General features: G+C 38.3%; 2 protein-coding genes across 3 annotated transcripts in view; one reads left to right on the top strand and one right to left on the bottom strand.

Annotated features, from left to right (window-relative positions):
- PDE4B (phosphodiesterase 4B) overlaps nt 1-19657 on the bottom strand; it is a 678720-nt gene that overhangs the window by 486869 nt on the left and 172194 nt on the right. The gene's annotated exons all lie outside the window — the stretch shown is intronic.
- LOC103350157 (TATA box-binding protein-associated factor RNA polymerase I subunit D-like) lies at nt 9405-10347 on the top strand. Its single transcript, XM_008265101.3, has one exon. It carries the CDS (start codon nt 9446-9448, stop codon nt 10295-10297), a length of 852 nt encoding a protein of 283 aa, XP_008263323.1. The 5' UTR covers nt 9405-9445; the 3' UTR covers nt 10298-10347.

Consider the following 19657-nt stretch of genomic DNA (forward strand, 5'->3'; position numbering starts at 1 on the left):
CATCCGCTCCAGCACTTGATGCTCTCTGTCTTTTGGTTAATTTCCATCCTAACAAGTGTGAAGTGATACCTCATTGTGATTTTGCTTTGCACTACCTTGATATCTACCTATAATAAATTTTTTTTTCATATATTCTTGGCCATCAGTATTTTTTTCTTTTGAGAATTATCTATTTAGGTCCTTTGCTCTCTGCTAAACAACATTGGTTACTTCTTTGTTGTTGAGTGTTTTTTGAGTTGCTGATTTATTCTGGATATTAATCATTTGTCAGATAAGTAACTTGCAGTTATTTTCCACATTTGGCTATATGTTTCTTCAATGCATCATTACCTTTGCTGTGTAAAAGTTTCTGCATTTGATATAATCCTATTTGTCTAGTTTTGCTTTTGTTACCTGTGCTTTGGGAGTCTTAATAAGCCATGACCTAAACAAACATCTTGAAGTGTTTCCTCTACATTTTCTTCCTGCATTTTCTTTGTCTCAGGTCTTACATTGAGGTCTGTAATACATCTTAAGTTGACATTGTATATGATGAAAGGTAAGGATCTAATTTCTTCTATATACACATAGTTTCAGTTCGGCCAGAACCATTTATTAAAGAGATCATCCTTTCTCCAAAGTATAGTCTGGGCACTTTTGTCAAAAATCAGTTATCTGTATATATAGAGAGCAATTTCTGTTCCAAAATAGGGAATCAACCAAGGCATCCATCATCAGATAAATGGATATAGAAAATACACACACATACACACAACACACACACACTCACACACAAAATGGAATCTTTTTTTTTTTTTTTTTTTTTTTTGACAGGCAGAGTGGACAGTGAGAGAGAGAGACAGAGAAAAAAGTCTTCCTTTTCCCATTGGTTCACCCTCCAATGGCTGCCGCAGCCGAAGCGCTGCGGCCAGCTCATCGCGCTGATCCAACGCCAGGAGCCAGGTGCTTCTCCTGGTCTCCCATGCAGGTGCAGGGCCCAAGGACTTGGGCCATCCTCCACTGCACTCCCGGGCCATAGCAGAGAGCTGGCCTGGAAGAGAGGCAACTGGGACAGAATCCAGCGCCCCGACCTGGACTAGAACCCATTGTGCCAGCACCGCAGGCGGAGGATTAGCCTATTGAGCCGCGGCGCCGGCCAAAATGGAATCTTATTCAGTTATGAAAAAAAATGAGGCCGGCGCCGCGGCTCAATAGGCTAATCCCCCACCTAGCGGTGCCGGCACACCAGGTTCTAGTCCCGGTTGGGACGCCGGATTCTGTCCCGGTTGCCCCTCTTCCAGGCCAGCTCTCTGCTGTGGCCAGGGAGTGTAGTGGAGGATGACCCAAGTGCTTGGGCCCTGCACCCCATGGGAGACCAGGATAAGTACCTGGCTCCTGCCATCGGATCAGCGCGGTGCACCGGCCGCAGCGCCTGCCGCGGCGGCCATTGGAGGGTAAACCAACGGCAAAAGGAAGACCTTTCTCTCTGTCTCTCTCTCTTACTGTCCACTCTGCCTGTCAAAAAAAAAAAAAAAAAAAGAATGAAATTCTATCATTTCCATAAAAACATAACAATGTTGGCCAAAAAACAGGTCAATATCACTCATGAAACTGCATGCAAAAATTTAAATGAAATATAGGCAAACTATTTCCAGTAAAGGATTGCAAAAAGATAATATGTCTTGACTAAGTTTATTCTTGGAGTTAAAAGGTAGTTCAAAGAAAATACACAATTTCTAACATCTTAAGAAATTAAAGACCACCTAGAAATTACAAGAAAAAGGATACTTTAAAATCTACATGCACTGTTGGTGGGAATGATCAGTCACTAACTGAAAAAAAATATACTAACAATAGCAGCAAAAGTAATGGGTATTCAAAACAAAAAATTAATAGAACATTGTAAGCCCTAGTTGTTCTCCCTGATTAGTGACAACTAACTGAGCACCAAATAGGAAACCTGTTGAAGTGAAATGGACACTATGAGAAACAGTGACTTGATCAGCTCTTGTCCTGACTGTTGATGTGCAACTTAATACTTTATCCCTTTTAGTATTTTTTTGTTCTATTTAACACTATTGGTTGAACTCTGTAATTAACACACAATCATTCTTAGTTGTTTAAATTTAACTGAAAAGTGATCCCTGTAAATATAAGAGTGGGAATAAGAGAGGGAGGAGATGTACAGCTTGGAACATACTCAATCGGACTTGCCCCAAACGGTAGAGTTAGAAACATGCCAGGGGATTCCAATTCAATCCCATCAAGGTGGCATGTACCAATGCCATCTCACTAGTCCAAGTGATCAGTTTCAGTTTACAATTGATCATAATGATAGGTCTAAGAGTCAAAGGGATCACATAAACAAGAATAGTGTCTGCTAATGCTAACTGATAGAATTAAAAAGGAGAGAACATGGGAAGCGAGATACACAGCAGACTCATAGAATGGCAGATGTGCTAAATAGCACTCTGGCCTTACAATCAGCCCTTAAGGCATTCAGATCTGGATGAAGAGCCCATGAGAGTATTTCAGGCGTGGAAAGCCAAGACACTCTGTCAAAAAAAAAAAAAATATGACCTAAATGAAAGATCTCTGATCTCTGTGAGTGAGATCCCAGTGGAAAGAATGTTCCTTCAAAGAAGGAGTTACCTTTCTCTGAAGGGAGGAGAGAACTTCCACTTTGACTATGGCCTTGTCTAAATAAGATCGGAGTTGGCAAACTCAAAAGGCTTCCATAGCCTTGGCAACTCATGACAAGAGTCTGGGTGATTACTGATGCCATAAACAAGAGTGTCAATTTGTTAAGTCAACAACAGGAGTCACTGTACACTTACTCCCCATGTAGGATCTCTGTCCTTAAGGTGTTGTACAATGTGAAGTAATGCTATAACTAGTACTCAAACTGTACTTTACACTTTGTGTTTCTGTGTGGGTGCAAACTGTTGAAATCTTTACTTAGTAATACTAAATTGATCTTTTGCATATAAAGAGAATTGAAAATGAATCTTTATGTGAATGTAAGGGGAAAGGGAGTGGGAGATGGGAGGGTTGTGGGTGGGAGGGAAGTTATAGGGGGGGAAGCCACTGTAATCCAAAAGCTGTACTTTGGAAATTTATATTTATTATGTAACAGTTTAAAAAAAGACCTAGTTTTAAAAATTATAAATCTTTACTAAATATTTTTAAATTTATAAATAAATGGAGAAATATAAAATATAGCATGTTAATGGCTAAGAAGACTCAATACCTTAAAAGTGACAATTCTTCATAAATAGCTCTATATATTCAGTGTAAATACAATCAAAACTCTCATAAGATAGAAGCAGTTATTTTTAAAATGTAAATGAATGCCCCAGAAAAAAATTTCTAAAGAATAACAGAATGGAGAAAATTGCCTCCCAGACATATATTACTTATTAGTCTCAGGGACAAACACATAATGCAAACAAATAAAAATAGAATAGAGAAACCAGAATCACATCCCTACATACCTGGAATCTTGATAAATGACAAAGATAGCATTGTAAGATTTTAGGAGATGACTGAGTCAGTGAATGGTGTGCCAATCTTGAGAGTTTTAGAGAAAATATAGGAGAATATCTTTCTGAACATTGTGTAGGAAAAGATTGCTTGAGCACAAAGCACTGACCACATGAAACAAAAGGTTAAAATTCAACTACATCAATACAAAGAACATTTAATCATTAAGAAACACCACAAGAAGGATAAGACAAGCCAGCCTGGACCAAGATATTTTCAGCACACAGGTGACAAAATATAAATATTTAATATTTGTAAAAATGCTTTAAAATCATTAATAAAGGAAAAATGGACAAAGCACTTGCACAGGCAAGTCACAGAAAATTAAAAAACAATTTTCTTCTTAGCTTGATGAAGACCCATTTGTGTATTTTTGCTTTCATTGTCTGTGTTTCTGGGATCTTATCCAAGAAGTCTTTCCTATGACAATGTCTTATAGTGTTTCCCCTATGTTTTCCTCTAGTACTTGGATCCATTTTGAGTTGCTTTTTGTATGCGGTGTAACATAGCAGTCTTGGTTCATACTTATGTATGCACAGCAAAGGAAACACTCAACAAAGTGAAAAGGCAAATAACAGAATTGGAAAAAATATTTATAATCTATGTATTTGATAAAGAATTAATATCCAGGATATACAAGGAGTTCAAGAAGCTCAACAAAAACCAAACAATCCAGTAAAGAAATGGGAAAAGACCAGAACAGGTAGTTTTCAAAGGAAAAAATATAAATGGCCATCAGACACATGAAAAAAATGCTCAGGATCACTAGCCATAAAGTAAATGCAAATGGAAGCCACAATGAGGTTTCATCTCTCCTCACTTAGAAAGGCTATCATTGAAAAATCCAAAAATAATCAATGCTGGCAAGAAAGGGGAGAAAAGGTACCCTGCAATACTCTGTTGGCTAGAATGAAAACTGGTACAATCATTATGGAAGAAAGTATGGAGATTCCTCAGGAATCTACAAATAGATCTATTATATGATCCAGTCATCCCACTCCTGAGAGTATATCCAAAAAGAATGAAATCATCATATGAATTTTTATAGCAGATCAGTTCACAATAGCTAAATATGGGAATCAACACAGATGCTCATCAACTGACAACTGGATAAAAAATGTACATATACACAATTTTACAACAAAATAGATGTGACTAGAGACCATTGTGCTTAGTGAAAGAAGCCAGATCCCTCCAAAAAAAACCCCAAATATCACGTTTTCTCTGATTTATGCTAGCTAATACATAGAATACAAAAAATACGATGTATATGAGTGAGATTGACATCTTTTTATTTGATTATTGTATATAGCTCTTATCTATATTCCTGTGGAACAACAGCAGTGGTCTTTTTACATTTTACTTGTTGAACTCTTTATCTAGTGGTGCATTAAGCCTATGATGTTATCACAATATGCTATCATCAAAATTAAAAGAAAAAAAGGAAGGGGAAGGGAGAGAGGGAGAAAAGTATCATTGTATTCTTAGAACTGAAATATGAAATACATGAAAGCTGTTCTCTTATATTAATACAAAACAAATGGCAAATAAACATTTGAAAATTGCTTATCTGTGTTAGTAATATGTAAACAAAAACAAAGCAACAATAAGCTATCATTTTATTGGCTAGATTGGAAAAATTAAGAAGTTGGACAATCTCAATGGTGAAAGAGTGCAGAGATAAGTAGGAGCTTTTATACACTGCTGGAGAGAATGTAAAGTTTCAATTACTCTGAAAAATAATTTGTTTTTCCTAGTAAGGTTCAGGATATGCACACAGTCTAAGAAAGTAGTCACACCAACACATATCTTTTAGAGAAAAATCTTGCACATGCCCCAGGAAACAAGTAAGCATAATATTTACAACTGTAGAAACAAAGACAGCAAGATTATTTCAAGCTCCACTTCATTTTCTCTCATTTATTAGTCACATGTGTGACAAATACTGGATGGAAATTTATTATTTCACTGTAAAGTCACTGGAGAGACAAGGAAAAAGCCCTCAGGTACCCCAGGAACTGTAATATTACTGTCTCCCATCTCTACATCTAAAACAGCATACAATAGCAGAACTGTAATATTGTGCGTATGTTCCTGCAGGTGTGTATATTTGTCTGTTTAAATCAATTGAATTGGGCCTGGAATTGTGGCAGAGTGGGTTTAGCCACCACCTGAGATACCAGCATGCTATAGGAATGCTGGTTTGAGTCCCAGCTGCTCCACTTTAGATCTAGCTCAATGCTAATGGTAAAGCAGCAGAAGATGGCCAAAGTATTTGGGCTCCTGTGAACAACATGGGAGACCCAGATGCAGTTCCAAGTTTCTGGCTTCGGCCTGGCCCAGCCTCAGCCATTGAGGTCATTTGGGGAGTAAAACAGTAGATAGAAGATCTCTCTCTCTCTCTCCTCCTTCTTCCCTCCCTCCCCCTCTCGGTAACTCTGCCTTTCGAATAATTTAAAAAAATCTTAAACGAAAATAAAGTAGCTTTGAACAAATGAAGGAAAGAGTGAATATGTGCTGATGATGGACCGGCTTCAGTGAATGTAAAACAGTATTTGAAGTGCTATCAAACTGTTAGTTAAAACCAGTGCCTTTTGTTTCCTGAATTAAAAAAGGACCATTTGCCCAAGGAACTAAAAATACTGTTGTTTAAAATGTGCCGAGTTAACACTTTCCTAAACCTTAAATACTGGAAACTACAGTAACTCTCAGAGGCTTAATGTGCTATTTTTTAAGATTACTGCTTCAGGTTAAATATCAGAATGAATTTGCTGACAGCATGGAACAGCCCTCTTTTTAAATAAATTACTGAATAAAACTAGAATCTTTTCAGGATTCCTCTTAAAATATCCCACAAGCTATCATCTGGGATCTCAAGACATTTGAGTGACTTCTGAATGTCATGCCTCTACTGACAGTTCTAGTTTTGGTGAATTACAATGGTAGAGGATTTCTTTTTATAAATCAATAGATTTCTTATTATTACATTTTAGCTCCTAATATTGTCACAGGTCATCTGTTGGGTCTTAGAAATTGAAGAAATTAGTAAAACCACAAAATCTGTCCTCCTGAATTCAGAGACCAGTAGGATGAGTAGTACATAACCCAATAAACAGTGTGTTTCTTGTAACATCAGAATTGTGGGCATAAAGGGAATCAGGAAGTTTTTCTCAAATAAGTGAAATATGGGCTAGTTTGGGCTAACAAACATCAGTAATGCCGGATACCTGGTTATTAAGCTAATGAAGGAAGAGTAAACCTTGCTGTTGAGGTAACAAGCCATATATCAGAATGAACTCAGTATGAAGCAGACCTGAGCTTGTTACCCAGATCTGACTGTCACTAACATAAATTTGAACAACTACTTAAATTCTCAATGTTTGTGTGTGTGTGTGTGTGTGTGTCAGTGTGCATACATGGACCACTTGGCTCATTATGTTACACTGTAATCATAGGCTACGACTTTGTTGCTGCCATCATTTTTCAGGTAATAGGAAGAAGACACATCTCTGTAGGTAGAGAATGCTAATGTCACCCACATTACCATGCTTGACTTTAAAGAGTATACCATAGGGATTCCAAGATGGTGGATTAGGAAACAGCATACTGGGGTAAATACTAAAAAACAAACAAAACATGCACTCTCAGGGGAGAACTGGGGAGAAAACTGCACTGGAAATCCTACAAGAGGAAGAGGAATGCTGTGGACCTGTGTGGAGGGTGCAGACATGCAGCACGAAAATGGACACAACACACAACTACAGAAGCTGAGAGCCAGAGTGGGTGGTAGCTTGGAGATGGGGATGAAACCAGACTGCAGCAACCGTGGTGATTTAGCCAGAGGGAGAGCACGGTCTGAGACTGGACTGAAGCCCTGGAGGCTAGCAGTTGCTCATGGACACAGTGGAAGTAGAGGGGACATATCTATCTCACTCCAACATCCCCATAATAGGCCCTGCTGCCCAGCTGAGAAAGGGTGGAAGCCATTTAGGGTTTGGGTGGGAGATGTAGAAGCCTTTGTGCACTTGCACAGCAACTGGCTGAGACAGGATGCCATCTTCTTGGCAGTACTGGTGACAGTGGCAGGGACAGAGCAACATTCAGCCAATGGTTCTTGTGTATGTGTGTGATAGACAGATTCTAGTGGAGGGCACATTCGGCAGTCCCCACTGACTTTGAGCCTGGTTGGGCACCCATGTAGGACTGTGAGGTGACCCTAGCATCCTAGGATCAAGATGCCTAGGCAGGGCTGGCTCAGGATAATCTGTCTCTCAGTTGACTGGACAGGCTGACAGGGCAGATCATAACCTCTACACTCAGCAACCGTGGAAGCTTTGTGTGCTGAGGCTGTGGGGACCTGGTGGTTACATGAGAGGGTACAGGGTGTAGCTGGGTCTCAGGGGAATCACTAGGTGCAGCTCCGCATGCTCAGAGCTCCATGGTTGCCTGGGGTGGTTCACTGCAGTGGGAACAATGCTCACAGTGAGAACTGTGCAGATCATTTGTGGGTTGATACAGCAGTGTGGAAGAGTGTTGAACACACTGGGAGGTAACACTGTGTATCGATCACCTTGGAGGAGAGGAGGTGAGGGGGTGATCACACCAACAGACATGACTATTTCCTTGGTTCTGTTAATGAGAGATCTACCATGCCCAATTTGGGTTTTACTCTGGATACTTGCCTCACTCTGGAGCATTAACCAGAGCTCCCTAGCAACACCCACCACTACCATACACCTCTTGGTATTCACTGAAATTACAGACATTACACTAAGTCACAGAGGCATAGCCCAAAGATAAAAGCCAACAGAGGAAAAAAAAAAAACAATTAACTCCACAAATGCCTGAAAGTGAATACAGAAATTCAAGAAACCAGAATAAGAAAGACACCATGACCCACCCAAAGGAACACAACATTTCAACATTAGAATGTGAGATGAAGAGATTGAGGAAATGCCAGAAATGGAATTGAAAAAATTAATCATAGGGCTATTTTTAAACACAATCAGAAGCAAATCCATAATCTAACTAAAACCATACATGACATGAATGAAAATTATTCCAATGAAAGAGATTTTTTAAAAGATATATCAAAATGAAATATTAGAAAAGAAGAATTCAACAGATCAAATAAAAAATACAATGGAAAGCCTTAACAGCAGACTTGGTGAGGCAGAAAAAAGAATATCCAAGCTAGAAGACAGATCTTTGGCAATCTTTCATTCAGAACAAAAAAAAATACAAGATGAAATTAGAAAAATTCAAAACAGTGTTTGATATTTGTAAGATACTATCAAATACCCAACATATGAGTTTTAGGAGTTCCTGAAGGTGTGGAAAGAGAGAATGGACTAGAAGCCCTTTTTAGTGAAATGATTGCAGAAAACTTCCCCAATTTGGAGAAAGAAAGGGGTGTCCAAGTACAGGAAGCACATAGAACTCTTAACAGACATGACCAGAAAAGATCTTCACCATGACACACTGTTGTCAAACTTTCCACAGTAAAACATAAATGAAAGATTCTAAAATATGCATGAGAGATACACCAGATTACTTTCAGAGGATCTCCATTTACACTCACAGCTGACTTTTCATCAGAATCTCACAGATAGAAGAGAATGGCAAGATATAGTTCAAGTCTTAAAAGGAAAAAAACTGTCAATGCAGAATACTGTACCCTGAAAAGCTCTCATTTATTAATGAAGGTGAAATAAAGACCTTCCATAACAAACAGAAATTAAAAGAATTTGTCACAACTTGTCCAGCCTTACAAAACATGCTTAAGGATGTGCTACACATAGAAAGACAGAAAGGTAGCCATCATTATGAAAGAATGTGAAGGCAGAAAATCCCCCAATAAAAATACAAAGACATCCCTTTCCTTCCGCGCGGTTGGAAGAGGAAGCTTGTAACACAGTAAGTGATGGACAAGTCAGAAATGGACCCTCTTGACCACATGACATCTGATGCAACTATGGAAATTGATAATGAAAGTGATGACAGTTCATCTGGTAGCAGTGTGTTTAAAACTCAATGTGTTCCTTCCTCACCTAATTGGAGGCCAAAAAACACCATTAGAAAACCTGTTCATTCATCTAAAATTGTCGAAACAACAGATTCTTCAAGTGATTCATCTGTAGAACCAAGACCATTGACACTAAAAGCGCTTATTGCAAAATTTAAGAAAAAGAAACGTAAAAGGAGAAAACAGAAATACAAGGCAACAGGAAGGCCAGTAGGCAGGCCTAAAGGACGGAAAAACACTAAAATATCACATGTAGATAAAAACCAATTTAAAGACAAAGGACCTAGGTTCTCATTTTTAGAATCAGAGAATGGAACTCAACCATCACCTTGGAGGAAAATTTTAACCTTTGAGCAAGCAGTTGCAAGAGGATTTTTTAATTACATTGAAAAACTGAAGTATGAATATCACCTGAAAGAATCTCTGAAACAAATGGATGTTGGTGATGATTTAGAAAAGGAAGATCTTGACAGTCGAAGATACAAGTATTTGGATGATGATGGATCTATATCTCCTATTGAAGAATCAGTAGCAGAGGATGAGGAAGCAGCACACCCTGAACAGGAGGAATGTGATATCAAATTGGTTGACAGTAGTTGTTTCATAATAAATTCGGAATTCCCAAAACTGAATGTGAATTCAGAACAGAATGTGAAAGAAGCCATTTCATCTAAAAAGAGAGCCTCAAAAGTCAAAAACACTGCACAGAAGATGGAACCTCCTGAAAAGGAGACAGCAACAGGAAACTGAACGAAGGCTTTTATCTTGAACAAGTCTGGAGTGGAAGGTGTATCTTAATGTATTGGAATACCCCAGATAAGTTTTATTTTTGAGTGATGGCTTAGGAAAAAAATACAGCCATTCACATGGGTGTGTGTCAAGAATCAGGCAAGTGCATCTACCCTATGAAAGCCCAAGAGTAAATTGCTTGAAGAAATTATATTCCAAAGATTTTAGGTGGAATTTTGAAGTTATTATGTAATTCGAGTGAGGATTAACAGACCAGAAATTGTGGGCTGGTACAACACGGTGAAACATCAGTTTGTTCAAAAGGGCCGAAGATTTAAAAGAGCTAACCAGATGACTTTGGACAGTGGAAGGAACTGCAACATGGGGACTTTCTTAATGTTAAATAAAAATTTATTATTGACTTCAAAAAAAAAAAAAAATACAAAGACATCCAAAATAAACAACAGGAATATTGATGGAAAATGGCAGGGCCAAGTCGTTACTTATCAATAGTCACTTTGAATGTAAATGACCTCAATTCTCCATTTAAAAGATACAGACCAACTGAATAGATTATAAAACAAGACCCATCTATTTGCTGCCTACAAGAAACTCATCTCACCAACAAAGATACAAGCAGACTGAAAGTGAAAGGATAGAAAAAAAGATATTTCATGCTAATGGAAAGCACAAAAGTTCAAGTGTTGCCATCTTAATATCAGACAGAATAGACTTTAACACAAAAACTGTTGAAAAAGATAAAGAAGGGCACTATGTAATGATTAGGGGATCAATTCAATAGGAAGATGTGACTATAATAAATGTATATGCACCCAATTACAGGTTACCTGGCTATTTAAAAGCATTTTAATGGATCTAAAGGGAGACATAGATTCTGATAAAATAGTAACAAGGGACTTCAATACCCCCCTTTCATCAAAGAACAGATCAACTAGAAAGAAAATCAACAAGAATATTGCAATCATACCACAACCACACATCTTCTCTGTCCACAATGGATAACATCAAATTACAAGAGAACATTGGGGAAAAACTCTGCAAGATATTGGTATAGGCAAAGACTTATTGGAAAAGAATCCAGAAGCAGAACAAAGACAAAATTGTCAAATGGGATTACATCAAACTGAGAAGCTGCTGCACTGCAAAGGAAACACTCAGCAAAATAAAGAGGCAACTGACAGAGTGGGAGAAAATATTTGTAAACTAAAACTACACAACTGATTAAGAGTTAACATCCAGAATCTATAAAGAGCTCAAGAAATTCAACATCAAAACACAACCCTGTTAAGAAATGGGCAAAGGACTTGAACAGGCATTTTTCAAGAGAGAAAATTCAAATGGCCTACAGACACTTGAAAAAATGCTCAGGATCACTAGCCACCAGGTAAATGCAAATCAAAATCATATTGAGGTTTCACCTGACCCCAGTTAGAATGGCTCTCATACATAAATCAACAAACGACAAATGCTAAGGATGTAGGGAAAAAGGAACCCTGGTCCACTGTTGGTGGGAATGTAAACTGGTACAGCCACTGTGGAAGACAGTATAGATATACCTCAGAAATCTGAATATAGACCTGCCATATGACCCAGCCATCCCATTTCTGGGAATTTACCCAAACCCAAAGCAATCAGTATTTGAAAGAGTTATCTATACCCCCATGTTCATTACAGCTAGAATATGGACTCAACCCAGATGTCCATCAACTGTTGACTGGATAAAGAAATTATTGTATATATTCACTATGGAGTATTACTCTGCTATAAAAAAATGAAACCCTGTCTTTTGCAACAAGATGGATGCAACTGGAAATCATTATACTTAGTGAAATAAGCCAGTCCACAAAAGAAAAATATCATATATTTTCCCTGAGAGGGGTAACTAGTACTACCTAAAATGTAAAGTATTGGAGTGAAATGGACATTTTGAGATCTGATGATTGTTTACAGTCATTGTCTGTTCTATTGAGGATCAGCGTTTTTTTTATTCTTAATACAATTTGTTGAACTCTTTTACTTAGTGTAGGGTTAACTATACAATCCTTAAATAAACTAAAAATGGATCTCTGTAAAAACTAAGAATTAGAATGGAAGAGGGAGGAGGAAGAAATGTTAGAGAATGGGAGGGAGGGAGAGAATGGTGGGAAGTATCACTATGTTCCTAAATCTGTACATATGAAACTTGTATAACTTAAATAAAATTCTTTTTAAGAAAAGCATATAACATATACTGTCCACATCCCAGGGAAATACTTCTTGACATCTCTTGTCCCTGACTTAAGAACAAAAGGCCATTGTGTGTGAATGCCTGCAGATATACAGATATACAGGCTATGTGAAAATGACATCTGATGGAAATGTCCTCAGAGTATGGAGGGACTGAAGTAAGAGAAAAGACTAATTAATTGCTCAACCTCTCCTCTCAGGCTGGAGGCAATAGATGCTTGTAAAACACTGTCTCATTTTTAAGCAACATCCAATTCCTCTGTTTTCTTTTTCATGGTTCTTAAGGTACTCACAAGTTTAGTGCAATATGAATTTATGCTTTCTACTAGTATCTAAGAAAAAACTTACATAAACACAGATTTATACTTCTTACTGTAAAAAGAATAAAAGATATACTTTAATTTTTTTCTAAATTGAAGTAAAGTGTTTGTGAAATATGCAACAAGATATTCCAACAAAATATTAAAAATTAGTATAGAGTAAAAATGATTGCATGAACATGAAGCAGAAGGTTCATATACAAATAAACTTGAGACTATATTCTGGCCAGTGTAGAGCTAGCTATATTATTATTATTATTATTGAATTATTAAATTCAATCATCATTGACACCTCATCAACTTGCATTCTTAAAAAACATGTGTGTACACATTAAGAAATTCATTATTTCTAATTCCTGTAATAATAAAATACCACTCATAGCCAAATCTCACTCCAGCTTTTACTTCCTTTGTAATATGTCCTCTGACTCTCCTGCCTCCCTCTTATAAGAACTCTTGTGAACAGAGGGGACGTGATCACCCAGTATAATCTGAAGGATTTAATTTAATCACATCTCCAAGTCTTTTAATCATGTAAGGTAACACATGTTCAGAATCCAGGGATTATGGGGCTGGTATTCTGCTTACACAGAGGATAATACATTTTTGGCCTGCTTTGTAAATTACAAATATAAATGTAAGGTGTGTCAACCTCCAAACTGTATTCATGTTTCAGGTCTTATAAATGTCAAGGGTAGGTATGAAGCTTCCCAACAACAGTTACTTAGGTGAGAGTAGGGTAGACAAAACAAAGAAACAGAAACTAGAATTTGGACTAAGGGAGTTACACATAGAAGAGAGATCCTTGGCCTAAACTCCAAGGATCCAGGACATACGTACGGCTGCTTCTGAACTCCCAGAGCGAAGAGTGTTCTATGCCCTGGGTAGGCAGCCCAAGAGCCACTATATCAGACCCACACTGATGCAAGAACATAACAAATGATGACTAAGTTAAATTATGATTTTTTTTAGCATTTGTTGATCACCTTCTATGAGTCAGGAACTTTGTTTTACTTTATCTCACTTAATTCTCACAACAGTCATAAAAGATATATATTATTATTTTCATCATTTCACAGATACAGAAGCTTAATAGGAATATCATTAAGTGACAAGCCAGGATAAAATCTGTCTGCCTACAAAAGCGGTACTTTAAACCACTGTAATACATTTCTATTTCTTATTAATCATTGTATCTAATCATGCTTTACTCTGAGAACTAATTTCTCTTTTAGTGGATAAGTCATTGGGAAAATTAGTGTGAATGTTTCAACACTGCCATGACAAAGTTTTATTCAGTCTAAAGTTGTCAGTTGTGGGGGGGGCAGTTTCTGAAGCCAGCACGATGGTATCAAAAGTGATCAATAAAAGATTGCATCAGATAATGTTTTAAATTTTAACAGGGTTCAATGTCTCTAAAGGAGTTAACTAAAGTAGGGTCCCACAACCAAAGTTTTAAAGATATCTTGGATGGACTGATTTTTTTTTACAAGTCCTCTGGCAATGCTAATATTCTGGCCTGGGAACCATATTTGAGACCACTATATACACAGAAAGCAAGTCTCTTAGAGAAAGGTGAATCTAAGTAGACAAGAGTGAAGCTCACCAGTGTCTGCCATCATTCGCCCCACAAGGAAATTCACCACTCCATTACCAAACCTTAGAGTAACAGGATTTGTATCCTCATGGTGGGATTCACATCAAACTGAGAATTTGGGGTGGAATTTTGATAGACAGAAAGGAGAAAATGTAAAAAATATTCTACAGCATGTGGGTGAAAGAACCTCAGGACTTATGGATGGGAGAAATAGGATAAAAAGTGAGATACCCTAAGAAAGACTTTGGAGAAGTTCAATAAAGCAACCATAATACCTAATTTCCACATGGATTTTAATAGCTTCAACACACCTTGCATACATCACCATCTTTACAATGTCAGTGGAACACAGATAATTCATTCATTAGAGTGTAGAAGCACTGGGGACTTAGGAATAGGATGGTTCTCACTGTGAACTGCCCGAAGTCAACTTGGGAGAAAATGTCTGATTTCCAGACCACTCGAGAACATCAAAACCTTGAGGTAAGGTAATAATTCTTGTTATTGCAGTTGGGCCAAAGGAACACAATTTCCAAATCTTAAACTGAAAAATAGGAAGCCAAAATCTCACTCTCAACCATTTGTACATTACTTTTGGACAATCTTTCCTTCTTTTCCCTTCCCTTCCCTTACCCTCATTTCCTCTCTCTCTCTCTTTCTCTCTCTCTCTCTCTCTATATATATATATATCTCCCTTTCTCCTTTTAGACTCATGTTCACCAATATATGGAAAGCAAAATAGTATTTTTAACACTATAGCATACTACTTCAAATAGGATAATGTATTTGAGAAGAGAAGTACTTAACGCTCTCCTACTCCAGCCTTTGTAGAGTAGGAGTAAGGTAAGAAGGAGGGAGAAAAAATGACAAAATGCACCAAGGGTTGTGGTCTGGAACAACAGTCTCAATCTAGAACTCTAAGAGCCAACAAAACTCCAGGACAAAAGATTTTATTTGCATGAGGGTTTCTAGACAGACATGATAATTGGGCATTTGTGAATTATGGCCAGTGGGATTGACTGTAATCCCATTTAAAAGAAGAAAGATAAATATAACCTTTCTATCCATGCCTAGAGAAAATTTACAAGTAATTCAAAGAAACAGATTTCTCACCAAGATACAGAATAACTCAGAATTTGCTGATTATTACATGTCATAATACTTATGCATTGTTGCATTGAATACTGTTGGTGTCTAGCCAGATTCCTTTTTCTGGCTATACCATATGGCATTTACTATAAGTGTTGGAGATAATAATGAATAATAATAAAAAGCTTACCCTTATTCTAGAACTGACCTAAACCTAAACCAAATGGGAGCCATCTTCTCCTTCCCAACCAGGGCTAACTCATCCAGTGACCTGATGACATGAGATACGTAAGGTTGTCCCTTCTGTCTCAAGGTAGGGCCAGTTCTGCCATGTAATTTGTCTTCCATAGTGTCTGGTAGGATAAGAAGGATGCCAGTCTCTACTGAGACCATAATTCTTGCTTGACATTTTCCCCTGCTATGTTTGGCTTCTTTAACTTCCCTTCTCCTGGGTCTACATATCAATAGACCACTTAAACAAAAATCCCTACCTCAGATTTTGTTGTGGGGAACTCAGACTAAGACCAGAAGTTTTCCTGGATTTGTCAAGTTGGATAATGTGGAATCAATCATTTCCCAAATGGATGGCCACGAGGACCCATCACTGGTGACAGGGGAAGGACTAATAGTCACTAGCATGCTGGTGCTTTCGTCTGGCTTTTACCACCACTGACCCATTATGGGTACAACTGGAGAGGATATAGAACCTGGAACAATATCTTTGGTATTTTTATAGATATAAGCAAATAATCACTATAAGAACTGTAGATTCTGTCAGTCATGGTTAAGCACCATTGTTTAAGGAGAGAAAACGATAAGCTCAGGTCTATTAATCACATACAAATCAAAGTGTGAGAGTAAGAGGGTCTCTTTGGTGGCATTTAGAGTCATGCCTTCCTGCAGCTTGGAGGGCAGCCATGACTGAAGAACCTGATCCAGACTTAACTGTCAGCAAAGCTTCCGTGAGATCTAAATCTCATCCTAGCAAGAGCTGCAAGACAAACAGGGCCCTTACGGGGAAGGAATTGGAGTCTGACCTCTGGATGGGGAATCTGTGTAGACAGGGTCAAGAACGTTGAATTCTGAAGCTATCCTGAATCCTTTCTCTCTCTTTTCTCTTCTATCTCTCTCCTTCTCTGTTACACACACACACACACACACACACACACACACACCTTAAAGTTATACAAAGGCCTCACGTGAGGAAGGTATCTTAGATGACGTTATTTGCCTTCTTTGGGTTTTCTTTACCTCCTCTCTTTTGCCTCATAATTATAGTCAAATATCAGTATAATCTGACTTAAGAGGTATTGAGCCTACAAAGAATAAGTGATATACCCATAAAGCTTCAGGCCCGGATAAAATTTTACCATCAGGAAGTGGCAGTGGTTACTGAGGGGGGTTAGATCTAGATGGGAAAAAATCGAAAGTTGTATCAGGGAGAGAATTTTTTCAATATGGGGGTACTTTCCAGTGACAAGAGATTTAACACCTCAGCAAGAGCTTTGGTGACAGTTATAATAGGCTATTGGAATGATCCTTGAAAGCTTAAAAAAAAAAAGAAAGGGTTATATGGGGAGATACCATAATTGCTGTAGAAAACCATAGAAGAGGGGCTTAAAAGACTGAAAACCTCATGCTTGTAAGGAATTGGTCCATTTTATCAGAAATAAAGCTTTGCACTAGTCATATTCGTTAGAGAGATCTAAAAAACACTCCTTTTATCTAGGCAATAAGGTCAGAGCTGCATCACTCAAAAGGCTTTTGTTAGAGTACTAGTTCCATAATAATAATGAGGATGATAGAATCTGAGAATAGCAAAGGCCAGGTGGCAGCATGTACCTGTTAGAAAGAAAGTGGACAGAATTACCATAAATTGTAGCAAGCTCAGAATGAGTCAGTATGTTCTGACCCACAGAGTTTACATAAATGGCTCAAAGAACAATTTGTCCATAGGGTCAAGATATATAGGCAGCCAATAAGGGTACTGTGTTATATGTATATATTTTCAAAATACCTCAATGGCTGAGAAGCAGAAGGTCAATGCCAGCCACTCCCAGTGAAAAGCTGTGTTCTCTTATCAGAATTTTAGGCCTCTGCCATTTTCCTAACCCAGAATAAATCACTAAAGAAAAGGAAAGGCCCTGCAACATCAGTGATGTGTGGATTACCCAGATCTTTCAAAAGTATTGAATATAGATCGATGCAGGTAGACAAAGACTGCCAACACTACTGTGGTCCTGCTGGCGAGAATAGAGGTATGTGCAAGTCAGCTAAGAAATGAGTTCATACCACAACTGTTTCACAGTGTACACTGGTGGTCCCTCCTAAGTGTAAAATTGGGATGGACGTGCTTAGTAGTTGGCAGATCCCTAATTTTGTTCCTTGAATTATAAAGTTCAAGATGTTATTACAGCAAAGACCAACGGGGTAATCCTGAAAATGACATTAAATATACTTCCACAAAAATAATACATTTCTAAAAATTAAAAAAATCGAATTTGTATCAGAGACCATGTGATCAGAGCTGTCTGTCACTAACTGAGCACAACGAAGTCAGTTTGTACCAGCAAGTATCTTCCAACTCCATATTCTATATCATCGCTTGGACACTTGAAACCAACCATAGTGGAAATATCTACCCTATACAATTCAGCAAATGCTATATCCAGGGCAGGAATTTTCAGAGATTATTACTAAATATTTACAATAATAAAGAAGTCATAAAGTCAGATGACCTTGGCAGCAACCCACCATAACATGGATGTGATACTTCCAAAGTCAAATGTGAGAATGGTTCAGAGAATATAAGGAAGCTACACAAACATATACCCCAACTCTCCATGCCATCCATCTTTACTGTTGCAACTATGGTTTTATTTTCACATGCATGAACTCACAGAGGGTTTCTCATGACCTATTTTTAAAAGCAGAAAGAGCTCAAGATTGGTATATGGATAGATAAACCCAATATATGAATGTAAGCTGGAAATGAATCACTTTCATTAAAGAGTAACCTAAAAAAATTACAGTTAAAGGAAGAAAAGAAGCAGCCTGATGTCAGAATACATGGATTAATGACACTATCTAAATGACTGGTTAGGGCATTAGAAAGATCAATCAAGTATGAGGACAAGTATGACAGGATCGGCATAAAAGTTCAGTGGATGGAACTGTGAGAGTACACACAACTGTAGGAATTGTTATAGTGTACATTCATGCCTACCAGAGAATCCACTGGAGAAGAAACTGAAAGGACCCCCAAATGACTTACAGAGTAAATGTCATACAGCTTCTATAGTTGGCCACCTTGATGCCTGGGTCATGGTATCATTAAACAGAATAAATAGTTACAGTGGTAGAGACAGATGCTATTGTGGGGAGCAACTTGGACTAGACTAAGTTACTGGAATTAAGACTTATTCTATGCATCTGCTCTCCCACAATATGGCGCTGAGAAGGGAGTAACAACTTCTACGCAGCTGCCTCTCGCCAATTTGATTGAGCTGCAGGAGCTGATCTTGCTCCTGATTGGAGGAGAGCAGTGTACTCGGCGTTGTGGGTAGCAGAGTTGGGATTGGTGGAAGAGGACTATAAAGGAGGAGAGAGACAACATGCACCAGGAACATCTAAGGGGAACATCTATCTGAAGGAACACCTGAGCAGCCCCCGAGAGAGCCGGCCGGCGGTGTGCCGCTCCCCCGCGGAAGTGGGGAAAGTGGCCAGGGGGAACCGCCCTTCCACGGAGGTGGAAGGGACGGTAGCCAACCCGGGAAGAACCAGCAGCAAACCTGGGGAGGGCCGAGCAGACAGAAGAACAGCGCAGGGTCCTGTGTCGTTCCTCCACGAAGACGGGGAGCGACAGCTATGAATGGAATAAAAGCATGGCTTGCACCTCTTCAAAGCTAATCCAGTAACTGTTGATGAATTTTGCACCTACTAGCAACAGAAAGCAATGGTGTAACATCTGTCAGGGAAACCAACCTGCCACCTAGTGGCAAGCTGATGACATAGAACTCTCTTTCCTCTGGAATAAAGTAAGCTCAGACTAGCCAGAACTAACATGTGTTCTTGGTCTGGATTTGCCTGTGGTGCCTACAGTGTCTCAGTTATCCTACTACCAAAAGA

The sequence above is a fragment of the Oryctolagus cuniculus genome, chromosome 7 (genome assembly GCF_964237555.1).
Source record: "Oryctolagus cuniculus chromosome 7, mOryCun1.1, whole genome shotgun sequence".
In the NCBI taxonomy this organism is placed as follows: Eukaryota; Metazoa; Chordata; class Mammalia; order Lagomorpha; family Leporidae; genus Oryctolagus; species Oryctolagus cuniculus.

Excerpts from the sequence above, each read along its gene's own strand:
- LOC103350157 (XM_008265101.3), top strand. The coding sequence starts at position 9,446 with ATGGACAAGTCAGAAATGGACCCTCTTGACCACATGACATCTGATGCA.